This window comes from Populus trichocarpa, chromosome 2, assembly GCF_000002775.5.
Source record: "Populus trichocarpa isolate Nisqually-1 chromosome 2, P.trichocarpa_v4.1, whole genome shotgun sequence".
Classification (NCBI taxonomy): Eukaryota; Viridiplantae; Streptophyta; class Magnoliopsida; order Malpighiales; family Salicaceae; genus Populus; species Populus trichocarpa.
Window position 1 is genome coordinate 11,742,188 of NC_037286.2, and position 24,441 is coordinate 11,766,628.

Sequence of the window (24,441 nt, forward strand, 5' to 3'; positions counted from 1 at the left end):
AAAGGATATAATTATGTAAACGGAGAGATTTGCAGAATAATAACAAGACAAGAGAAGGGATTTTATGAGAAGGAGCAGTGAGTATGGTGTGCAGGTGGGCATAGAAAAAGCCAAAATGTTGCATAAAGCCGACATGCACAGCGTTACGCTCCAGTTATGCATCCACGCGTCTTGGTACACTCGCTCTTGCCCCTCTACAAAAAAAGAAAGCTAGCTTGCTCTCGGTTCTACTGCTGCCGGTTGTGAATGGTCACTGTTCCTTTTACAGTCACTTGACTTTCCTCTAATGCCCATTTCTTATATATATATATATATATATATATATATATATATATATATATATATATAAGATTATGGCTCCTCTAGGGAACTAATAATATTCGTGCTAGATGTTATTAAGTAGCTGTGATTTGGATGTTACTTCACTAGGAAAGTAGTACCAGTGGCATGCCACTGAGATGGGAAGATTTATTTTACTCGACAAAGCATATTGCAAGGAATATTGCCTTTTAATTATTGAGGTAACTATAGGTTATAATAATACTTTCTGGGAGGTGTTTATGAGTGTGGTAATAGTTGTTTTTTAAAGTGTTTTTTGTTAAAAAATATATTAAAATAATATATATTTTATTTTTTAAAAATTATTTTTTACATCAACACATCAAAATAATTCAAAAATATTAAAAAATTAATATTAAACAAAAAAATTTATTTAAAAAAAAAACACAATTTCAATCCCAACAACACGATTATACTCAACGGTACAACCCTTTTCTCGTTGACAACCCTTTTGAGTCAGGAGATTTGAACTTCAAATTCATCATTGAGCTCATTATATATGTTGCCTTGTCGATGCACTGTGCGTGTCTGGTTATAATAAAGTTGGATAGTAAATTTGCGAAAAGTTTAAGAACAGTGATAGCATTTGTTTTTTTAAATGTTTTTTTATTTAAAAATATAAAAAAATTAAATTTTTTAAAGACTACTGTTAAAACGTGGGATCAAACACCCATGTCTCTTAATTTGCCTTTGTTACTTGAGATATAATAAATCGTAGAAACATGCCTTCCTCTCCCGGCAAGAAAATTGTGAATCGGATTCTTCAGGTACTGTCTGATTACGACCCTTTTCACTTTCATGTTTGCCCTTAATATTTCTCATTTATTTTATTTTTTCAGTAAAGATCGTGATGTATGGGTCAAGATATATATATATATATATATATATATATATATTCAGTAAAGATCGTATCAATAGGTTTTTCTAGAAAATAAGAGCTCAATAAAAGTTGTTTGGGATTTTAACCATACTATACTAAAATAAATATATATTACAATCTCCAAATCGTTTTTAGTTTAGTTTGATTGATTTTAAGTATGGAGACTAATTACAATGTGTTTAGGGGTTGAAAATTGAGTTATTAAGATTCCTATAATGTTCTTTAGTGTTTTAAGTGAAAACAAGTTGAAATTTGGATTTAATAATCAAATATACCTAATTCTTAATTTTTTAAACATTAAAGGTGTTCGATAATTATTGTAATAGATGACATATTACATGTCCAGATAAATGATGTGCTGCCCATTTATTATATAAAAAAAGGCTAAAGCAAATAATATACTATCTATTTGAGCTTAAAATAAAACCAGGTGCGTGGCATTGACCTTCTCAACCCTAAAAAAAATAAATGAACAAAATCTTTTAGATGCACTAAAATTTTGATCACAATACTCTCAATACTGTTGAAAAGACCATGGTGAGATGAATTCAATGACTTCTTGAAAAGTTAACAATGATGACTAGAGTGTATCACAAGTGTTTTCAAAAGGTGGGGGCTCATTTATCTTTGGACGACGTGTGCTCTTCCAAGTGCTAGGCGCTCTCATGATTCACAAGAAGAAAAAAAGTATAAATGATTTTTTTTGATGTAATTGAATTCATCTTATTATTTTTTTTAATAATATTAATAATGTTGTTATTAAAGCTTTGATGTACACTTTTAGATTCTCATTTGTTTTCTCTTTCTCTCTCTCTTTTTTTTTTTTTTCTATCTTTCTTCATCTTTGAAACCTTTTAAAACATCACTATTCACACTATTCACAGGGAATTTTTTTAAAATCACAATTATTATAAGTGATTTTAACCGAAATGTACTATTTTTCAAAAAATTTGAAATGTGATAATTTTTTTTCTTAAATAAAAACTCCACCTCCTCAATGGCCTATTTAAATATTTCCAAAAATAAAATCACATTCAAATTTCACCCACATCTCTACAGTCAAATGCCCTATTTGAGAAACAATCACAGCCGAATGATCCATTAATCATGCTCCACGATTAACCCTCTCTGTCTAGACAGAGAGCAAAACTCTAATCTAGTAGTTTGAAAAATTAACAAATCAGCTGTACTAGTTTAAAGCCCAATCTTATAATGATCCCTTTTAGGGTTGACAGAAAAAATTGAATGCCCGTAAACTCTATCTAAAACTCACCTCATTTGTCCCTCCTTTAAGCAAACCTGACTGAAGGATCAAGTTATATATTATAAAACTAGAGGGATCAATGTGATGATTCTTTAAAATACAGAATCTTAACTATATTTTACCCCCCAACAAAACTTCTCTCTGTGAAAGGACACTCCGTAGTAAAATAATGTTTTTTAGCACACAGAGAGGCCTGACACATTATTACCAGTAGCCGAGTGAGAGAGAAACAGTTCTAGAGAGAGAAAGAGGGAGAGAGTTTGATTTTTGAATGTGATTGTTATTAGTATATTTGTCATGCTCTCTTGTGTCTGCTAGTGTATACATTCAAACTTGACCTGCTAGTTTCTTAGATTCTTCCTTTTCTTTTATTTTCTTACAATGATTTCGACCGTTTGTGTCAGTTTCTGTATTTTCAAACAAAAGCAGCTTCTGGGCATTCCTCATTCTCAGTGAGTGAGAGTGGGATTCCTTTGCTTTTGAAGATCAAACTGGTTTTAATTGTTCATTCTGGAGGCACTACTCAATTCTAGCTTGCACGAAGTTTGAGTCTTGAAGGCAAAGTTGTTGTTCCTCCTAGCGAGTTTCTGGTTTCAATCGAGAGAGAAACAGCTCTGGTTTCGATAAAGTTTGAGTCTTGAAGACAAGAGTTGTGAGTTATTGAACTTTAGAAGCAGTTCAGGTTTCAACTGAGAGAGAAAAGGGGAGAGAAGTTGAAGATCAAGCTATACAGCTGGTTGTTGCTTTCTGGAGAGATGACAAATTCTGATTCCTGAGGCGTAAAGGTTGGTTCTTGGAGTTGATTTCTTTTGCTTTTTATGATCCTATTTGGAAAAAAGAAGTGATCTTTTTCCCCTTTTGCTTTCCCCCCCCTTCTTATTGGGTTCTCTTATCTGGTTTTTGAAGATCAGTCAGTTCACATAATTAATGGTTCCATTCTCTTACTGTATCATTTTCTTCTCGTAGAGACAGGAGTGGCTTTGAATTGTGGAGGTCTTTGAATGTCGAGGAAGGTCAAATCTAATTGAGGTATATTTATTTTGCATTTATTGATTTGAATTCTTTTTCAAAATAAAAATGAACTTGTAGTGGGGCTGGTGTATTGAATCAATCTTGAAGAATTTAAATACACCTTATGTATATTACAAATGTAGATAGAGACTTGTAACTTCTCTTCAAAGGAAAGTCTCTCTCTCTCTCTCTCTGAACCAGCTAGCTCTCTATTTACGGGGATAAAAATGGCAATACACAGCCTAGAATCCAACTTTTTATCCAAAAATGAAATCTTGACCATTGGATATCAATCAAGATCACCTTAACAAAGCTTAGAAGATAAATCTGATACCCATGTTCTACCTTCTTCATGGTTGAAAAGTAAAGTTTCAGAAATTTTTTCTTTCACTTCCCATTGTACCCTTCAGCACGACGTGGGAGGAAGTGTTTGGTAATATATTAAAATGTTTTTTTAAAAAATATATATATAAATAATATTTTTTTATTTTTTTAAATTTATTTTTAATATGAACGTATCAAAACGATTTAAAAACATTAAAAAAAAATTAAATTTTAAAAAAAGCATTTTTGACAAGTGCGGATGGCCCGTAGTAGTTGTCAAGCACAAGATTGTATTCGAAAGGGTGTTTTGGTATTTGCATAGTGTTATGTCTTAATAGGACGGCAATATTTTTTAGTCTTCAAAAAAGAAAGTTCTTTCAATTTCACGAGTCGATCCATAATAAATTACAACAGCTTCGTGTTTTGCTGGATATGCATTCTTTTAGGTTTAATTTTAGTTGGCATTTAATGATCACTTAAAAAGCCATGGAAATGATTTGTGGGAGCATCTTAAAGGGTACTTTGATTTGGTTGGTCAAGTCTTGTTTTCAGTTAAACAAGCTTTGTGTGATCATGCAAGATTCTCGAAGCCCTTGATGTTAGCGTATTTGATTTGTATTTGTGGTTTATTTTAAAGAACCAGTAACCTTAGTTTATAATTTATGTATGATGACTTTAACTGCCCCACTACCTTTGAATTTTCTAAGCAAATATCATTTCCTTCCTCGTTTCTTAATGCCCAGGTCCTCACTTTAAGGTTTGGTTCTCTTTGTAATTCAGTTATTGCAGCTCTGGTGGCCACTTTGATCCGTACACATTAGAAATCATGGTGGAAGATAGAGGGAAAGAAGTTGTGGTTGATATTCAGTCAGTTGAAGACTGGTTATGTCATGCACAAGAGCTTGTTCCTGTAGCCGTTGACAAGGCCAGGGAGGTTAAGGGCTTTCCTGGTAGATGGAAGATGATAATTTCCAAGTTGGAGCAGATCCCATCGCGTTTATCGGATTTGTCAAGCCACCCTTGCTTCTCCAAGAACTCTCTTTGCAAGGAGCAATTGCAGGCTGTGTCAAAAACACTCAAAGAAGCAATTGAATTGGCAATCTTATGTATGGGTGAGAATTATTGTGGTAAGCTTAGGACGCAGAGTGATCTTGATGCTTTATCTGGTAAACTGGATTTGAATTTACGAGATTGTGGACTTTTGATCAAGACTGGGGTGCTTGGCGAGGCTACTATGCCTTCAGCTGTGGCTGGCTCATCAACAGAACCTGAGGCTGCTATTCACAGCAATACAAGGGAATTGCTTGCCCGGCTTCAGATTGGGCACTTGGAGGCGAAGCATAGAGCTCTCGACACGCTTGTTGAGGTCATGAAAGAGGATGAAAAGACTGTTTTGGCTGTTATGGGGCGGAGCAACATTGCTGCTTTAGTCCAGTTGTTAACAGCAACTTCTCCTTGCATTCGAGAAAAGACTGTTACTGCAATCTGCTCACTTGCAGAATCTGGAAGCTGTGAGAATTGGCTTGTTTCAGAGGGTGTTCTGCCACCTCTCATAAGGCTTGTTGAGTCAGGCAGCACTGTGGGCAAAGAGAAGGCTACAATTTCTCTCCAGAGATTGTCAATGTCAACAGAAACAGCCAGGGCAATTGTTGGGCATGGTGGTGTTCGACCACTGATTGAGATCTGTCGAACTGGTGATTCTGTTTCACAGGCTGCAGCGGCTTGCACGTTGAAGAATATCTCAGCTGTCCCTGAGGTTCGACAAGATCTAGCTGAAGAAGGGATCGTGAAGGTAATGATCAATCTCCTAGATTGCGGGATTTTATTGGGATCAAAAGAATATGCAGCAGAATGCTTGCAGAATCTCACTGCCAGCAATGACAATCTGAAAAGAGCTGTTATTTCAGAAGGCGGAATTCGAAGTCTATTGGTATATCTTGATGGTCCACTACCCCAAGAATCTGCAGTTGGGGCATTAAGGAATTTGGTTAGCTCAATTTCAATGGAAATGCTGGTATCTTATTGTTTTCTACCCCGTTTGGTTCATGTGCTCAGGTCTGGATCACTGGGTGCCCAACAGGCTGCTGCAACTGCAATTTGCAGGGTTTGCACATCAGCAGATATGAAAAAATTGGTGGGTGAAGCTGGGTGCATCCCTCTTCTTATAAAATTGCTCGAGGCTAAATCAAACAGTGTTAGAGAGGTTTCTGCGCAAGCAATTTCGAGTTTGGTATCCCTTTCCCACAACCGAAGAGAAGTTAAAAGGGATGATAAAAGTGTGCCAAATCTAGTGCAATTGCTTGATCCAAGTCCACAGAACACTGCAAAGAAATATGCTGTAGCGTCCCTTGCATCACTCGCTTCGAGTAAGAAACGTAAGAGGTTGATGATTTCATATGGAGCGATTGGATATCTCAAGAAGCTTACTGAGATGGACATCCCTGGCGCTAAAAAGCTACTCGAGCGATTAGAAAAAAGGAAATTAAGAAGTTTGTTCGGTAAGAAATAGAGAGACGAAAATCTACTTTTGTATGACAAGTTCTCTTCCCTTTTCCTTCATGTATTCACCGTTTAATTCTCTGTACTAAACAAAGTAGTCAATGACAAGCTGAGAGCACTCAAAAGTGTGCTAATCTATGCAATCGATGTTCTATTTATAAAAATACATAAGAAACCTCTTATGCGGTTATGCTTCTTTTATTCTTCTTCTAGCTTCCATATTTCGCACGCAGACAGCACTGCAGCCATCATATTTCCGGCCCCATTTCTTTCTGTTACTCAACTTCTCTTTATGTTTGGATAGATCAAAGATCTTCATGCCATAGGCAGACCATTGTAGCTGTCATATTTTAGTTGTGGAAGGAATGGAAGATGTTCCAACCGGTGATTTAAGCCTCTGCAAGGCAACGCAGCTGATCAGCTTCAGGGTTCTTCGTTGAAGTCTCTCTTGGGCTGCCATCCACAACTGGGGGTGTCAAAGATTCCCACAAAGAAAACATTGTCGTCTTCAATAGTTAGGAAATGATTGTGCCCCAACTAGTGTGCTTGATGCACAGTGCTGTTAAGACTAATAAGCAGAACCACTCATTGATGCTTCAAATTTGCTGTCAAGGCCCTGTTGCGCCAGAAAGAAACCTCAATCATTTCAATCGTCCATGAAGCAAAAAGGCGAGGCCTTCCTTTTTGTTTTTTGTGATTTAAATTTGTATCCACAAGCTAATCCCAGAAGATAAACGCAGCCAAAGATCCCACCTTTCGAAAAAAATCCCCGTACTTCATTTATGTTAGCTGTGCACCTGTAAAATTGAAGATATAAATGCGACCTTTCCAAGATATGTTGTCGGTTGTAGACTTCAAAAGTAGATTAAAGCACTGATGTCCTGGCCCCACCACCGTGGTACCTTTTTACCCTTCAGCGTCCGTCGTTTAAAATGAATGGGCAGCAGCTAACATGTGATGTATTCGGGATTGCGTGAGAGTACGCGCGGTAATGTTTTTTAAAAATATATTAAAATAATATTTTTTGTTTTTTATTTTTTTTATATTAGTATATTAAAATAATATATAAAAATAAATTTAAATCTTTATAAAACACTACATAGAACACATTCCCGAACACTATCGTCCTTACTCTACCTCTAGTTTAATTTGCAAGCCGGTAAGAAAAATAATTACATGGGAAAAATGTAGTTCTCCGAATATAAATATTTAATTTCTTTAATATATAAATATGGTAAAAACCTGAGTCAATAGCTCCCTACCGACCACTGTCACCAAAATTATATAAAGCAGCCCAACTAAGATTCAGTGGGCTTATTTATTGCCCACAAAGTTTGGACCTTCTTGGGCTCGCCCTGTTGCTAAAGGGCAAAATAAAAATAAAAATAAAAATTCAAGGCTAACTTTATCGTTGCGGGATCATGGATTTTAGTAGAGATGAAGATTTGAGTTGAAATTAGTAGATATTAATCCGGATTTGATTTGAATGTATAGATAAAGGATGAATATTATTAAATTTAATTTAAAATTTATTCGAAACTAATATTTTTTTAAAAATAAGATTTATTAATACAACATGATTGATATATATTTTTAATATTAATAGAAAACAACTTATAATATTTATTATTTTGTTATTTAATAAAATCATACATGCTTTAAATACGTATATATTAATTATTTTATTTTTTATTGAATAATAAATTATACACTTGAATCGATAAATAATTTATAAATATTTTATTTTTTTCTGATAAATAAAAATTATGATATAGCCCGTAATTCCCTATTTTTAGTCAGATCACAGCCCCCTCCGATCTTATCATTACCCAGCAATTCCCATATTGGGCTGCGTGCAAAGCCACCGCACTGTCTAAAATCAGCCTACCTATACACATCATCATCGGTCTTCACACAAAATATTTCACTTAATGACACGTACATGTGATCAGAGCCGTAGATGTTGGATAAACCAATTTGAGAGATGGCTCGAACTTCATGCAGAGACAAGGAAGTGAATAAAAAGGAGCCCAACAAATTAATTTTGTATTTTAGTCCTGGGAGAGAGCGCACCAAACATGGCCTTGTCATGGTCTATCATTAGCTGATATATAGAAACTTAAAAAACACTGGTTGCAGCGCAATTGCCAATTCTATCTCTTTAAGAACAAAGTCCCAATGCTTTTGTAGAGAGAGACGGCTAAGGAGAGATTGTGAATTTCGAGGCCATATCCATCTGGGCACTCCCTTCGGTATTACACGCACACACGCTCTCTCTCTCTTCTCTTTCTCCTTAGAAATAGTGAATTTGCGAACCCCCTGTGTTTGATTCTTCATCTGTGCTTTTTCTGTGGTCAAGCTTTGGTCTTTATTTATTAGAGCATGTTCATGTTCGTTTCTACTTAGTTATTTTAATCATTGCAACTTTATTGCTGATGACTTTGAGGTTGCTATCTGTCTTAACTTTTATTTGGGTGTTCTAAAGTTGATTTCTTTTTGTTGCATTCTTGATGTGAATCACTGATTGTCAGGTTCAAAAGCAAATATTGTTTCTTTCTTTGGCTTCTACTGTTGTTGTCTTTTTTCTTCTTTTTTTATACGGGCTCAGCTAGATATAATATTTTTGTTTAATCAGGTCAGTAACATTATTTCAGGCTTGAATTCTTATTGACCGTTTTCTTTTTTATTATTTTTCTCTATACTAGGAAGGCCAAAGGCATACAATCTTTGAATTCACTAGATTCTTAGAATCTTCAATTTCTAAAGAGTTTGGGAACCTGGTCAGTTTTAAATTGAGAATTGTTTCATTAAGAGTTATGTGTGTTTGGTGTTAAAGAAACTATGACAGAAACTAGTGCTAGTCTACTGGAATTGTTTTTTTTGCTGTTAAAGAAGATTGCATGGGTTGCTTGTCTATGATATATCAAAGTAAAGTTTGAGGTGCTATAAGTATACGCCTCAATTGCTCTCTATTGTGCGGATTAGGTTTAAAAGATTTCGTTTTGAAATTATAGTCAAGGAATGAGTGTTCCTAATCTGATAACTGCTATGATTTTTATCTTATGTTTATTGGATTTAGACAATTTATTATAGCTTTACTTTGTTGAATTTGTTAAAAGATTGTTTAGAGGACATTGTTTTTTGTAATAAACAGCCATTGGCACAATCGAAGAAAGGACCCCGAGAATTTCTTTCCATAGAGATGATTTTTCTGAGTTTTGTTTTTGCATTTCTCTTCATTTTTTCATGATGGAATGTTTGCTTTGTCCATGTTTAATTATGTTAAACTCTATTACTTCTTGAGTTCCAAGGATAGGTCATTAATTGATTTTGCAGGTTTGATCAAGATAAAAGATGAGTACACTCGATGCAACTAGAGCAGAACTTGCTCTTATAGTTCTGTATCTGAATAAGGCTGAAGCCAGGGACAAGATTTGCCGGGCAATTCAATATGGTTCAAAATTCTTGAGCGATGGACAGCCTGGTACTGCCCAAAATGTTGACAAATCAACCAGCTTAGCTCGGAAAGTTTTTCGTCTTTTTAAGGTAGAGTTATATGATATAACATTAGATATGGTTAAGTGGAATTACATCTGGCTTTGTTTATATCCCTTCAAATCTAGGAAATGTAGAACTTTTTCCTGTCTTTCTTTCTGTAACCAAAAACATGTATAATTGTTCAGTAAATGGAAGCCGAAAAGGTACTTTAAATTGGTTGTCCATTTTTGTTCCTAGAAAGAACTAGTGGAATGAATGAAAATGCTGAAGGACCTACATTTGGCAGTGTTTCATGTGGTCATTCTATGAAGAGGAATGAAAGCTATTCTTCTTGTATTTATGATTTGGCAAATTTTACCATATGCTTCTTGATCTTGTCCAATTGCAGTTTGTCAATGACCTGCATGGTCTTATTAGTCCAGTTTCTCAAGGGACCCCCTTGCCTCTCGTTTTATTGGGAAAGGTAAGAATGATTTGTTAATAAAATGTTTTTGTTACAGTATCACTGTCTTCATGGTGGTGACTTTAACAATTGGATGCTTATTTCAGTCCAAAAATGCGTTGTTGTCAACTTTCTTGTTTCTTGATCAAATTGTTTGGCTTGGAAGAAGTGGCATTTACAAGGTATGAAATGCTCCACTCTATTTAATCTTTTAATGTTTCAGAATGAAATTATATGAGAAGCATTAGTTAGAAACCTGAGAAGTCTTGATATTTACAGAACAAAGAACGTGTTGACCTAATTGGCCGAATATCCCTTTTCTGTTGGATGGGATCCTCAATTTGTACTACTTTGGTTGAGGTTTGTAGCTTTTCACTTCCTTTTCTTCTCTTGGAAATTGAGGGAATGAGCGCCTTTTTGCAAGCTGAAGATGATTTCTATGACATCTTCCACCATTTCCACATCAGGTTGGGGAGCTTGGGAGGCTTTCTGTGTCAATGAAGAAGTTAGAGAAGGAGCTTAAGGATGGTGAAAAACATCATGTATGTACATCATTGTCATATCAGGCTGATTGTTTAAATGCTTTCATGTAATAAGGCATTCTTATTGGTGGTCCTTTTTGAGCACAGAATGAGCAATACCGTGCCAAACTTAAAAAATCAAATGAAAGGTCTCTAGCCCTTGTCAAATCAGCCATGGACATTGTAGTTGCTGTTGGGCTACTTCAATTGGCACCCAAGAAAGTCACTCCTCGTGTTACAGGAGCTTTTGGAGTTGTTACCTCTCTAATCTCTTGCTACCAGGTATCCATTCTTCTCATGCACTGTTTTCATTGGTAACCGGGAAATCATCAGTATATTACTTTACTTTTTTGAGATTGGCTATGGATTGCCCGCTAAAGCATATCTCCTGCCCAATCCAAGATTCAATTTCGGCTCTTAACCCCCTTTGCTTACTCCCATTGCATCTCCAAATAGTGTCAGTGTAAATTTGATGCTTTTAGTTTTTATAGAGTACATTTTGCTATTACTGAACAACCAAAAAAAAACTGCTTTGCTTTTCATAAACTATATTTAATTGGCATTTTTTAAGTTAATTATTTTTTTGGTCATCATTTCAACATAGTAAACTGTTTTGATAGCACACATCAAATATTTTCTTTAAAACAACATCTTGCCCTGACGTATGATGAGGGGCGGTGATATTGGCAATCAAACCAGTTCTAACCAAATGAGGGAGAAGGGTGCTGTGATGTGTGAGTGCGCTCATCTGAGTATTTGAGTGTCTGAGTGATAGGGACAGTTTTACCATGAATGTGCATGCATTGTATGAAGCACTGCTGGGTTGAACTTGCTTTATTTGGATTTTGTTTCTTAAAATTGAAGTTCCCCAAAGTTTTGGTTGGTGATGCGCGCGCTCTTTACTGATGGATATTCTTTCTGCCATGCAGTTGCTTCCATCACCACAAAAGCCAAAGACAAATTGAAGACACGAGCCTGTTCTGCTCAAGAAGTCAAAAATGTCATCTCAATAATTATTTGAACTTTGTGATAAACCCGTGTTGGTGTAAAGCTTTTTAGCTTCTTGCCATCTTGTGGGTGACCTGGAAGGTTATTTACCTATCTAGTTCTCTGTTATTCAGCACCCTTGTTAGTCACAATTCACAGTCCGTTACAATCTATCTTGCAGTAGTAATGATAATTCAGCGAATGTAATCTGGTTAGTATTTTACTCTACAATCATATCCGGCCAGCTGACCTGCTAATGTTTGTCTTGGGGAGGGCTCTACACTAAACTAATCACAGATTTGCACATATGCCTAAAGTAGGGTGGCATTTTTTTGGCTTTTCCACATGCGTGCATAATTCTCGTATAAATGATTATGTTCAAGTCAACCTACCTGGCCAAACATCATCATCTAAGCTCGGTGGTATACATTTTATGTTTTGTTTCTGCTTACTTGGGTGTTTGGTTTTGTTGATGAGGTATTTGTTTCTCGTTATTTTTGTTAGATTGTCCCCTTCTCCATCAGTTAAGATGCTATTATAAATCCTCCATTTTTTTTGTCACCTAAAGAGGGGTTTTTTTTTTTTTTTTTTTTTTTTTTTTTTGCGTTGGAAGTTTTGCGAGCATTGAAATTGTTGCCGGAAAAAAACCACAGGCCCGCTAAGCTAGCAAAATTTGCCTCTTTCTTAAAAGAGGTCGGCCATTTGAAAAGGTGCTTGGCAGTAGAGTAATGATTATTTTTAAAATAATTTTTTTGTATTAAAATACATGACAATGATATTTTTTTATTTTTAAAAAATTATTTTTAATATCAGTAAATTAAAACGATTCAAAACATACAAATCATATTAAATTTTAGAAAAAAAAATATTAAATTTTTTTAAAAACACGGTGTAACAAATATGTTAGTTTTTTTTTTTTCATTTTAACCCCTCTTTTTTTTTTTCATTTTAACCCTTATTTTTTGGGTGGGGACATGTCTATAATATCACATTCAAGTAAAACCCTAACAATGTACAGACAATAGGAAAAAAAAACAAGGGATTTCGATAGGCTCTTTAACATTTCGGCAACCTTCAATCTCAGTGACGTCAGATAGTGGCATGCAGATTGATTCCTCCTTAAATCAGCCACCATGTCTTTCCCTCTTAAACCAGGCTAGCCGCGTAGAGCAGAGATGGACACAAGCTCACTACCAGGGGCTGTATGTGCTTAATGGAGATAAGAGAGGGGTTTATTTATTTATTTGAACATGATTGAGAGTAACAACTTTAACAGCAAAACCTGTCTTCCGATATTAGCACATTCCCATTGTGACTACGAACTGAAAAGAAAAATCAACACCACCACATGCACGTAACAAGATCTTCGTGCTTCTTAATCGAGTGTAAACCAAAATGATATACATATATAACAACTCTTAAGAGCGGAAGAGTAAAAATAAAAACCAAACCGAAAAACTTGGGATGCTTAGCACAAGGGTTATACACCAACTTGGCAGAAAGGACTGGCAAGGTTTCCAGCATAGTCACTCTCGCTTAGATAGATCAGGATACCAACTAGTTACTCAGCCCAGAAGGGATGGTAAAATAAACAAAGGTAGGTTATAATTATTATAGATAGATGACAGGTTAGAATGCTAACTCATCATCCACTTCATCCTCTGAATTCCAATCATATTCAAAGTCTCCTTCTCCCCTCAACACATTCATAAGCTGCTCCCAATCAACACGCCCATGCAAATGTCCACCATGATATGAGGAGTCCTCATCAGGTAAGCTTGGTGGGTTACAACTCTCGGCTTTCAGTATAAACTTTCCTGAAGGTCCAAGCATTTCAACACCAAATGCTGGTGATAATGGCCTACCTTTAACTTGAACTTGAGCCACGCTGCAATACAACAAGAAAGTGCATTAAAAACAGAAACCATACATGATAGTCGGCAGTCCTGATTCCAGCACACTGCAAACTGGTGGTACAGGGTAACAATTGCAATAGCTCTGCATTAAGGAATAGTTTCTTTTAACTTTCAGATGTTAAAGGCTGACAAAAATTTTGAAAAAAATTATCAATTGGCAAAGTCACCAAGACAGTTTCTATTTTTATTCCCACAACAAAGATTTGGCCAACACTTAACCTCATCAAATTTTACGCACATGCAGGGAATCAAGCCTGGTCACTGGAATTAACACTATTATTTGAACATATTCAAGGAGACTAGCACACCATGAAAAGCCTCTCGCACACGCAAGGATGTGTGTGGAGAGAGAGAGAGAGAGTTCCTAGAGTAGTGATCCTACTCACATAAAAGTGAGATCCACCATGATAACCATCCATAAATCTCACTATTATGTGGGTGGGGCAGCATAATATATATCAACACCAAAATAAAACCGCTAAAGAAGAGTGGGTTGAACAAACCATATATAGAACAAACCGTCCATTTCCTGCCTCTGAACCCTTCCCAGCAGCTCAATCTGCAAAATCCCACCAATGCAAACAACTGGTTCTGGAAGCCTGAAGTTCTGCAAGCTGCTCTCCTGTTCATGTAGAAGGCTTTGACAAATTAGGAATTCTGTTGAGAATTCAGTAATAGAAAGTTGTAATTACTCAAAAGCACGTGAATAGGAGCTCATGCCCCAAGCAAGCACACATATAGACACAGACACAGAGCAGCTGACAAAGGAAATATTTAGGATAGAAATCATAGAAGCCATTAAAGATAACAGAAAATATTGTTCTCTTTACAGAAAATTCTAAAATGCAGAATCTTCTCTTGCTACATGAAGACAGCTCTATGGGGTTTAAGTTACCATTCAGTGTTCTCAAAGAGTTTGTAATTCCAATTACTGTTCCTGTTCTTTTATCACAGACTACAAAAAAAGACAAAATCAATCACTGTATATGGTTTATGATCATGTTACTTGGGATTTAGGAACATCCTTTGGGATTGCAAAATGAAAGGTCGCTACTTGCATTTGTCTGTGAAAAACTTGGCTATTACATTGCTTAATTTACTCCCCAAGGTTTCCTGCAATAAGTAACCAACACAGATGCATGCTGCTGTGTCTACATATTGGATCCCAACTCCATGTCTACATATCTTAGATTGCCACAATTTCCCACAAAAGGATCCATATACTATGCCTGAATATAGAATGCCACACCTGTGCCCATGTCAATCAATATTTCACTATGATCTTTTACATAAGCTCCACTTATTGAATTGATAAAGAAACTGTAGCTAATAGTAAGGCAGTTCCGTGGCTACATTGATATAGGTAGTGTTTTAGTTAAGAAAAGAAAATAAATCACACCACCTTCATCATGACAAAAATAAAGGAAGACATAGTGACATACCTGGGCCATTGGAAACTCTGGTGAAGAGTATGTCCATATGAACTTGTCATCAGCAGAGTCATCCAATGGTTCACCCAAGGGATCACCCATTGGGTGTATGGGATAACCCATATGAAACCGCACAGATATGGCTGAATATATAGGTGAACCCCGCTGAAAATAAGCTGATCATAAAACCATATGATACCTCAATAAATGACTACTAGAAGGTCAAAACAAATTGAGAGAGTGAATGAATTTGATTAAGTGTATCAGAAGAATAACCTTTGAAAGGTTGTATATTGATTTCAGTAATAACACAGATATCAGCAACCAGTTTATACACAAGTGTCTCAGGCACTGCAGCATCACGTTGTCCTTTACTCGACCAGTATGAAGCTCTGCTTTCAATAGGGCCTCCTTGTTGCACAGTGTTACGAATGCTTTCCTCTGGATAATTATCAGTGCTAGAAGCACTTATTGCATCCAAAATGCACTTTCCGAAAGGAAATGACATGCACCCTTGAAGTAAAAAGGCATACACTTTATGCTCCCTCTTCAGAGTTTCCCATTCCACAAATTTGCTACATCCAACTTCCGAAGCTTTTTCAATATCACAACCGGGTTCAATGACGCATTCAACTCTAAGAAAGTGAGGAAACATTCTCAAGCACAGCTGCTTACAAAGACCATTTGCAATCACTGCGAAGCAAACCAAAACAAATCAAAACATTTCCATAACCACAGCAAAATTCAATGTTAAAGGGAAACTTCCACCAGCCAAACCCTGCAACCATCACTAAAATTTCAATGAAGATTGTAGTTGAGAAGGTAGTCAAGACATCTTTTCCAAAACTATCAAACAATGAATTCATTATATATAGAAAGGTTGAAAACAACTAGGATCAATCTTAAGAAATAATTGAAAACTGTCCCTTAAAATAGAACTTGAGGACAATTGCATGAATGAACCTCGGGGAGAATCTAACTAAATTGCAGCTACCGGAAAATTAATTAATTATAAATTTCTATATGAAAGAGATAACTATTGTTTAAAACCTAAAATGACTAGAAAAACACAAGGAAAGAATCTCAACAGACCAAGAACCAACCAACATTCATTGCAACAAATGCCATCTACTTTTTTCCATTGGCAGAAACTAGACGATCACTTAGAGAGCACAATCATTCTTGCAATGAGTTTCTGTAGATGCAAAATGCTTAAAAGAGTTTAGTCTAAACAAAATAACACTAAATACTCACCAAAATGTCGCCAAGAACGAGAGACAGAACTAACACGGACAAGATCAGCCGGATCTTCCAAACACCTAAGAATCTTCATCGACGTGTCATGGTCAAGCCAGTCCAAGAAATCCATACGGATCTCCATTTTAAACGGCTTAAACCAATTCACTAACAACACCGTGCTTTCTTTTTTTGAACCTCAAAAGCTGATTCAAAAGAAGAAAAAAAAACAACGCATTACTAACAACTTCATTAAATAACATCAACAGTTCAAGTACATTCCAATATTGAAATAACCAAATGCTTATATTTAAAGCTTCAGTTCACTCTCATCTAACCATCCTATAACAACACAAATGCCAAAAGCCCTTATGTCAAATTCAAAGTCAAACAAAATCATGAGAACCACAAGCTTCCAAGAAGCTATCAGGGACTGGGACCTTCTACAAGCTGAATAATTAGATTTTATTCCCTAATCACTCGCGTAATTAATTTTAACTTCAAAAAAATTAATTGAAATCACTCACGAAATTAATTTTAACTTAAAAAAACTTAATTGAAATCATTAAAAAGAGTAAAACCTCTTTAATTTTTTCAAAGGGGACCCAAAAAAAAAGAGACAGAAGAGTTTCGCATTAAAAGACGAAGAATTCAAAAGGGTTAGTTTAATTCCATTAAATTCAACCAAAAATACACAATCAGGATTTAAAATAAAAAAATAAAAATAGTACAGGTAAAATCAGGATTATCAATGATGAAGATGATGATGGCATTGATCACTAAACATAACAAAAGAAAAAAAACAAATTCAATTAAATCAATGCTACTGGCCATTTCAGGATGAACCCATGAAAAAAAATATTTCAAAAAGCAATCAGAAAAGGAGTGGTTTTTTGCAAATTGATGGGAGAAAAACAGTGAATGCCAATTTTTAGAGAGAGAGAGAGAGAGGGGAGAGGGGAGAGTAGGGAGAGAGTAAAAAACGGAATTTGAATTTCTAACCTTTGTTGATGAAGAAGAAAAGTGTGCTTCTTTGTCACAAACCCTAGAGAGAGAAAGCGAACGAGAGATTTTGTTTAGAGATAGAGATAGACTTGGTGGGTATTGTGGTAACAGGACGAATGGTTGTGTTGTCTATAAATGACAGACAGAATTTGATGCTTCTATCTGTAATTATTATTATTATTATTATTATTATTAATAATTGGGTTGGACGTTGGAGTGGATATCTTACATAGCCCCCTTCTTTTTGAACTTTTTTTTTTTTAATTTTAATAACATCTCCAAATTTCAGATAACTAAGTTTTTGTCGGTCCAGACCCATCTATTTATAAAAATGTTTTTTTTATTTTTTTTTTCAAATTAAAGATATCCATGCACTAATTAGTGTATGATTATTCTATCCAACACCCCCTCTTTTTTTTCTAAAAGCATTTTATAATCTCGTATATTTTCTTAAAAAAAAAAAAAACATCAAATATTAGATGTAGGAGGTACAGAGCCGGGGAAAGGAGTGATTATATCAAATATGTAAAAAAAAAAAAACTATAATATAAAATGATATTTTACCAATTAAAAATTTCAAGAATAAAATTAAATTTATACATAATTATTATAACATCAATTCACATACGTTGTCAAAGCAACCATGATTCTTCTAACTCGTTCTTTATTTTATTTCATTTTACTTTTTGCAATGGCCTTTTTTATGAATTTGTATTAAATTGTAAAGAAAAGAGTACTAAATACTGATAAAAAAAAATTTCATGGGATCATATTTTGTTGCGATAGATACAACTAAACATCTAGCAGGGCCACACCGCGGGCCAAATTGTTAATTTTTTTATTAAAAATGATGTTCATAAAAATATTAAAATTTATTTTAAAAAAAAAGTGACCTCCACAGAAAAAGTCTAGTCAACCTAAGTTAACTCGTCAAACTTGCAGTTCAGGTTAAGTGATTGGGATAACCCGATAAAAAAAATAAAAAAAACAAAAAAACCTATTTTTAAAAAAAAAACTAATATCGAATGATAAGTTGGAAAAGAAAATAATAAAAAAAAAAACAATGTCAACTCAAGTTGATTATCCAAACTCATAACCTCATAATTAGATTGGAAGCACCTCACCTTGAAAAATAAACGAAACATAATCCTCAATCAATTAAATATTGAAGGATGAAGTAAAAGAAAAAAATTATACAAGATGATCCAAAACAAAACAAAAAATATCAATTGAAGAGATCAACATTGAAATAAAAAATTAATTAAAGGACAGCTAAAATTTATTGATTGAAGAGTGAAATTGAATCAATCAAATATTGAAGAATGAAATTGAAAATAAAAACTATACAAAAGGATTCAAAACAAAAATAAAAATTAAAAGGAAATGGAAATAAAAAATAAATTAGAGAATAGCTATTTTTTTGTATTGAATGGTGAAATTAAAAATAAAATCAATTTAACAAAAGGATAATTAAAAGAATGAGGATCAAAATTGAAATAAAAAACAAATTAGAGGACAAATATATATTTTTTGATTGAAAGGTGAATTTGATATGAACCCGGTGAATATAAAAATCCATAACTAAAGTTAAAATTGATTATAAATCCTGAAAAGCTAAGATTAAGTTTGGAATTAAGTTTGAGACAATGATAACCTATATCGATATACTAAGACTCTAATAACCAGACCCCCACCCAACAATTACAAAAAATAACAAACGAGAAATATGAAAAATGCCATGAAGATTGATTAATTTTTTAATAAGTCAAGAGAAGGTCTTTGAAGAACCAAAGTAAGAAAAATCTATTACAACACACAATAATAATTGTTAAAATCAAAGTTTGTCCATCACTTATTATTTTATTAAAAACTTAAATACATGTTAAATAACTTTATTTATAATAGGTAAAAAATCCTAAACAATGCTGAAAAATAATAAAAGAGCTCTAAATAAAATAGAAAAATAAATCTTAAATCAATCAGGCAATTAATACAAATCTCACACCATAACTTCTAGACTTTATCGTAAGTCCTTCCCAGTGTCTAATTGACATGAAGTTTTAACCAAATATAAAACAAGGCATCAAGTCTTGTATGAAAATAAGGAATTTACTAGTAAAATTTTAGTTTGATCCAACGATCGGATCAAAACCCATGCTCATTAACATAAAACCACACATTAGGAAAATAAGCTCAATCTGCATATAAGTAGAAAAATAAATTGAATCCACAAGTCTTTTAGAAAATAAAGCCTAAATATCTTGATTAATCCATTGAATATCTCTTTAACCTTTTTTTAGGTGTCAAATTAGCACATGTAATGTATTTTTGGTGATGCTCGTTGATTTTTCATTAACAAAAGGAATTGAAAAGAAAAATTAATTTAACAAAAGGACAATTAAAAGAGTGAGAATTAAAATTAGAACAAAAAATAAATTGAAAAAAATTGCATATCACAAATTATGATTGAAGTATAAAATTGAAATTTTTTTTTACAAAAGAGTCAAGAACAAAAATGAAAAATCAAATGAATAAGGATAAAAGTTAAAATTTCAATAAATAAAGGGGGCAATATTGAAATTTTACATGTCCATCGTGAATTTTGAGTTGAGGAGAGAGAAAAAAAGTTTCACCGATGTCACATCGCCACATGCTGTCTCAGTAGGAAAAGGATGGCGCAACGCTTCCAATGACATGATGGAAGAGAGTTTTGTTCGCTTGGAGGTACCGCTCGCACTGCTTGGAAGGTATAGGTGCCTTTCATACGATGACATGTGTGTTGCATGCACCAACCACTTTTTTTTAATTATATTTTATATTCATTTAAGTATCAAATTGCTTCTAATCCAACATGATAATAACAAAAAAAAAAACAGTTTAAAAACACAAAAAAGCTTCTGAACACCAATTTTAAATTTCATGTTTTTAAGAGTAATTGAATCATTTCACTATAATTTAAAAATATAAAAAGATTAAATTGTCTCGAATGAACTTAATAATGACTACTAAGCCTTATAAAAAATCTTTTTTACACCCAATAGCTAGCTCAATGATTTTTTAATGGAAGAACAAAACTATCATTACATTGTTTTAGTGAACAATGTGAATAATTTTTTTTAAAGGGGTTTTAACTTTTGTTAATCTAGACAATCATTTCAATTATATATATATATATATATATCAAATAAGTTATTCTATTTCTAAACTCAAAACACTATTTATTATAATATTATTGTATTGAATTTGCCCCTAGAGTATAAAAAAAATTGAACTAGGAGTGAGACAAAAATGATTTTTTTATCATAATATAAAATTATTTTTAAATTATTTGGGTGTAGATTTATCTTTTTCATTTTTAAGAACAAATGCCCGAAAAAATAAGTTAAAGTTATTTTACTTAATTATCTTTTGGTTCAAAATTAACAAAAAATTATAATTTAGGGCATTTTTTTATTTTAAAATTGTTAAAAATTAAAAAAAAAAAAAAAAAAAAACCGTGATGGCATGTGTGTGGAGGTGAGGGAACCTCGAGCCTTTCAGGTGACGTGTGATTGGGCCTATGTTGATGTGATTGTCCAGGATATGAAAGCAAAAAGGGCCAGCAAAATGACAGGGAGTGTCCAGATCCTGTGTGCATGCCTTCAACACGTGGCTCCTGTTTCATTTATTAGATCTGATGATATTAAAGATGTGTTTCCAAACCGCCTTATCTTAAATTATATATATTTTTTTTAAATAATATTTTTTCATATTTTTTAATCATTTTAATATATTAATATTAAAAATAATTTTAAAAAATAAAAATAATTTATTTTAATATATTTTTAAATAAAAAAGACTTTAAACCTAGATATAATAATCTAAAACACATCTTCGAAGAGCTCACAAATCATGAGGTTGAGTCTAGCAATGTCGATGTTTATTTTCGGTTTTCATTCGTAAGAATTAAGTTTACATTTCCGTGTAGATTTAAGCCTAGTTTTATCCATTTCAAAACTAGAGAATTCATGCAAAAGCCCGTTTAATTGCTCCGACTCTAATTGTTCAATTCACTTTGTATTTTAAATTAATCCCCCAATCTATTTCTACAAATCTAATTATTTTTATTTATTTTTAAATTTAATATCTTTTTTTTATTTCAAACTTACACTTATGTATAAAACTCAAATACCACCTCATTTGTTAAAAAAAAAAAGAATATATATAAAAAAATTTAATTCCACATGACATTTTTTTTTTCAAATATATTTCCTAATAAATCAATTTAGATTTAAGTTTTGCAAGTAAGGATACCTTCGTTTATTAGGATGAGAATATATCCCAAAAGATTAGATTGGACAATAATCTTAGATAATAAATAAGGAGCAATTAAATTTATAGGGACATATTAGAAACTAAAACTTAAATATAAAAACAAATTAAGCTAGTTCTTCCAAAAATTAAACCTTTCGTAAGTATGCCAACATCTTAATTAGGGCATATAATTTAGGCATGGTAATGAAAATACATTTGTGGTTATAAACCTACAATTATTAGGGATGACAAAGGTATCCACAAATTGATGTTTTATCATATCAATATCCATACTTATATCTAAGAAAAGATATTACACTCTATCTAATATTCATTGATTCATTGAGTAAAAAATTTAAATATTCACATCCTACTTATTAGATTTTGAATATCCATGCACTGTTTATTATTTAACATAAAATAATATATAATAATAATAATAATAATAATAATAATAATAATGAAATTATAAATGTTGTGTGTGTAATATTAATTTGGTTTTGCTTAAAGTTGATCCTTAAGCAAAAAATATAGCTTATTCTAAAATAAAAAATAATCAAAAGTATAAGGAGCAAATGTAAAGGAAGAAGAAATTAAAGGGGTTGTTTTTGAAATTTTATAGGAGCTGACACAAAACTCTAAAAGGAGAGAAAAAAAAGAAAAAAAATGATCGTCGTCGACAAACCACCATCAATATTGGAAAACGCGTCATTCCAACTTGTACAAGGCATTGAGATATTCCGGACGTTGCCCCAAAATGCTACTTTTGGTTGTCGGAAGGCTCCACATGCGTCGTTTGAACGACGTGGGAGCCGTCCACATGTTGGCGTGTGCAAACAAGTTTTTTTTAAAATAATATTCAATATATGATAATTACAGTAACATCCTTGAGTAACATCTAAAATTACAACAAAACCAACATATAATGACAAAAAAAAAACTTTATGAGAGCATAATATCTTTTTTGTCTGCAAGATTACTAAGGTAGTAGCACTATTTCCGAATAAAATGAAAGCACTAAAATACCCCTAAGACAAAAGCATAAGTATTTTTTATTTTAGGGTTAAGGTAGTAATTTTACCGTGTCAGAACTTTTAAAATGACAAATCTAACCTCCCATTATATGTTAAAGACAATTGTGTCATAGTAAAAATATAATATTGCCCCCAATGCCTGGTTCAGTGGTTTTATTTTACAAAGGCAATTTCATAATTTTACTATTACAATGAATAATAATATGTGTACTGGGGCACAATAAATTCTCTTTTGGGTTTAGTTTTTTTTTTTTAACTAGTTTCCTAATTTGTGCTATCCTGCGGGTTAAATTTAATTAGTTTCGTAATATGTTGTGGGTCAGATTAAATTTTTTTTGAATGTGAAAAAAAATATATTCAAGCTACAAGTAATTATTTTGCATTGTTATTAAACCTAATCTAATGAGTCAACCTAAAATTCTTCCAATCTTACTCATTGTTTAGCCCGAGTTTAAAATTAACTCATGTGGGGCCTATCTTAATATGACCTAGTTGACTTGTTAAGTCTAAAGACAACACGGACCACCAATAAAACTTCGTGGTTTGACTTTAAATTTTTCTTCAAGATGATATTTTTTTAGATATTGAGATGAAGACATATTAGATTGACCCGAGTTTCATGACTTAACTCGCCAAACCATCAACCGGCCAGATCATGGACTTCATTAAGTTTAACAACTTTGTTTTTTTTTTTTAAAAAAAACTATTTTTTACTTAATGATGTGATAACAAAAATAGATGCTCATAAAATTTAGCACTAACAAAATACCAAGATGTTTGTTTAAGATTGCGATAACCTCATATAAAAAAAACTAAAATAAATCATAAATATCAATTCAAAATCAACTACAAATTGAAGGATGCAATTAAAAAAAGAGAGGCAAAAAGGATTCAATAAAAAGAAAAAAAAAATTGAAAGATGAGATTTTTTTAAAAAAGAGAATTATTTGACATTGTTTTTAAACTCGACCCAAGGAATCAACCTTGAAACTGCCCAACTCAACTCCTTGTCTAAATTGAGTTTAAAATTAACTTGCATGAAAGTTGCCTTGATGTGACTTAGTCGACCTAATAGGTCCAAAGATAATCTGGACAACTAATAAAAACACGATTTGACTTTAAAAAAAATTCAAGATGATTTTTTTTTAATATTAAAACGAAGACATATTGGATCGACCCAGGCTTCGCGACTTAACTCGCTAAACCCGTAATCCGGATCATGAACTCCATTGAGTTTTAAAAAATTGTTTTTTAAACTTTTTTTATTTAATTTTATGATAAAAAATAGACGCTTGCAAAATTAAACACAAACTAAATACTAAGTTGTTTGTTTGAGATTACGATAATTTTATAAAAAACAAATGAAAATAAATTATAATAAATAATACAAAATCAATAGAATATTAAAAAATAAAATTAAAAGAAAAAAAATTTAATTTGTTGATTTTGATGAGAAATCAACAAATTATCCAAAAAAAAAAAAAAGAAATTTGGATAATTGTCCAAAATAACAATATTCCACTCGAATTATCAGAATGCTCCCTTCTGATTCACGTATCAATTAGTGGGTGGGGCCATGTAGTGGTAACTGGTGAGAACTTGGGAAGCAAGTTTACAAACTATTTGTTTTTGTATTTTAATTTTCTTTAAAAAAATATTATTTTTATATATTTTACGCGTTATTAGCGCAGTGAAAAGTGCTTCTAACAAAAGTAATAAAAAGGAAGCAATCCCTTTATTCCCTTCAGCTTGTTCTGAAAGG

The 24,441-nt window shown here is 32.9% G+C and overlaps 3 protein-coding genes across 6 annotated transcripts; 2 read left to right on the forward strand and 1 right to left on the reverse strand.

Moving 5' to 3' along the window:
- The first annotated feature begins 2,677 nt into the window (after window positions 1-2,677).
- Window positions 2,678-6,518, forward strand: LOC7494038 (protein CELLULOSE SYNTHASE INTERACTIVE 3). 3 transcript variants are annotated; one of them, XM_024596074.2, is made up of 3 exons: window positions 2,678-3,268; window positions 3,450-3,512; window positions 4,599-6,518. In XM_024596074.2, exon 3 carries the CDS (start codon window positions 4,645-4,647, stop codon window positions 6,325-6,327), a length of 1,683 nt encoding a protein of 560 aa, XP_024451842.1. In that variant the 5' UTR covers window positions 2,678-3,268; window positions 3,450-3,512; window positions 4,599-4,644; the 3' UTR covers window positions 6,328-6,518. The 3 variants fall into 3 exon arrangements, with proteins under 3 accessions (XP_024451842.1, XP_024451843.1, XP_002301324.1); XM_024596075.2 differs by having other exon boundaries at window positions 3,456-3,512; XM_002301288.4 differs by lacking the exons at window positions 2,678-3,268; window positions 3,450-3,512 and adding an exon at window positions 4,159-4,335.
- Window positions 6,519-8,379: 1,861 nt separating this feature from the next.
- Window positions 8,380-12,022, forward strand: LOC7494039 (peroxisomal membrane protein 11D). Of its 2 annotated transcripts, XM_024594210.2 has the most exons (9): window positions 8,394-8,569; window positions 9,023-9,097; window positions 9,654-9,863; window positions 10,204-10,278; window positions 10,365-10,439; window positions 10,537-10,617; window positions 10,725-10,799; window positions 10,887-11,060; window positions 11,708-12,022. In XM_024594210.2, exons 3-9 carry the CDS (start codon window positions 9,672-9,674, stop codon window positions 11,741-11,743), a joined length of 708 nt encoding a protein of 235 aa, XP_024449978.1. In that variant the 5' UTR covers window positions 8,394-8,569; window positions 9,023-9,097; window positions 9,654-9,671; the 3' UTR covers window positions 11,744-12,022. The 2 variants fall into 2 exon arrangements, with proteins under 2 accessions (XP_002301325.1, XP_024449978.1); XM_002301289.3 differs by lacking the exon at window positions 9,023-9,097 and having other exon boundaries at window positions 8,380-8,569.
- Window positions 12,023-13,114: 1,092 nt separating this feature from the next.
- On the reverse strand, window positions 13,115-17,498 carry LOC7494040 (F-box protein At4g00755). The gene is made up of 6 exons (XM_002302525.4): window positions 17,350-17,498; window positions 16,366-16,553; window positions 15,388-15,804; window positions 15,124-15,287; window positions 14,185-14,303; window positions 13,115-13,653 (listed from the first exon to the last, which is right to left on the reverse strand). Exons 2-6 carry the CDS (start codon window positions 16,490-16,492, stop codon window positions 13,395-13,397), a joined length of 1,086 nt encoding a protein of 361 aa, XP_002302561.1. The 5' UTR covers window positions 16,493-16,553; window positions 17,350-17,498; the 3' UTR covers window positions 13,115-13,394.
- Window positions 17,499-24,441: the final 6,943 nt, after the last annotated feature.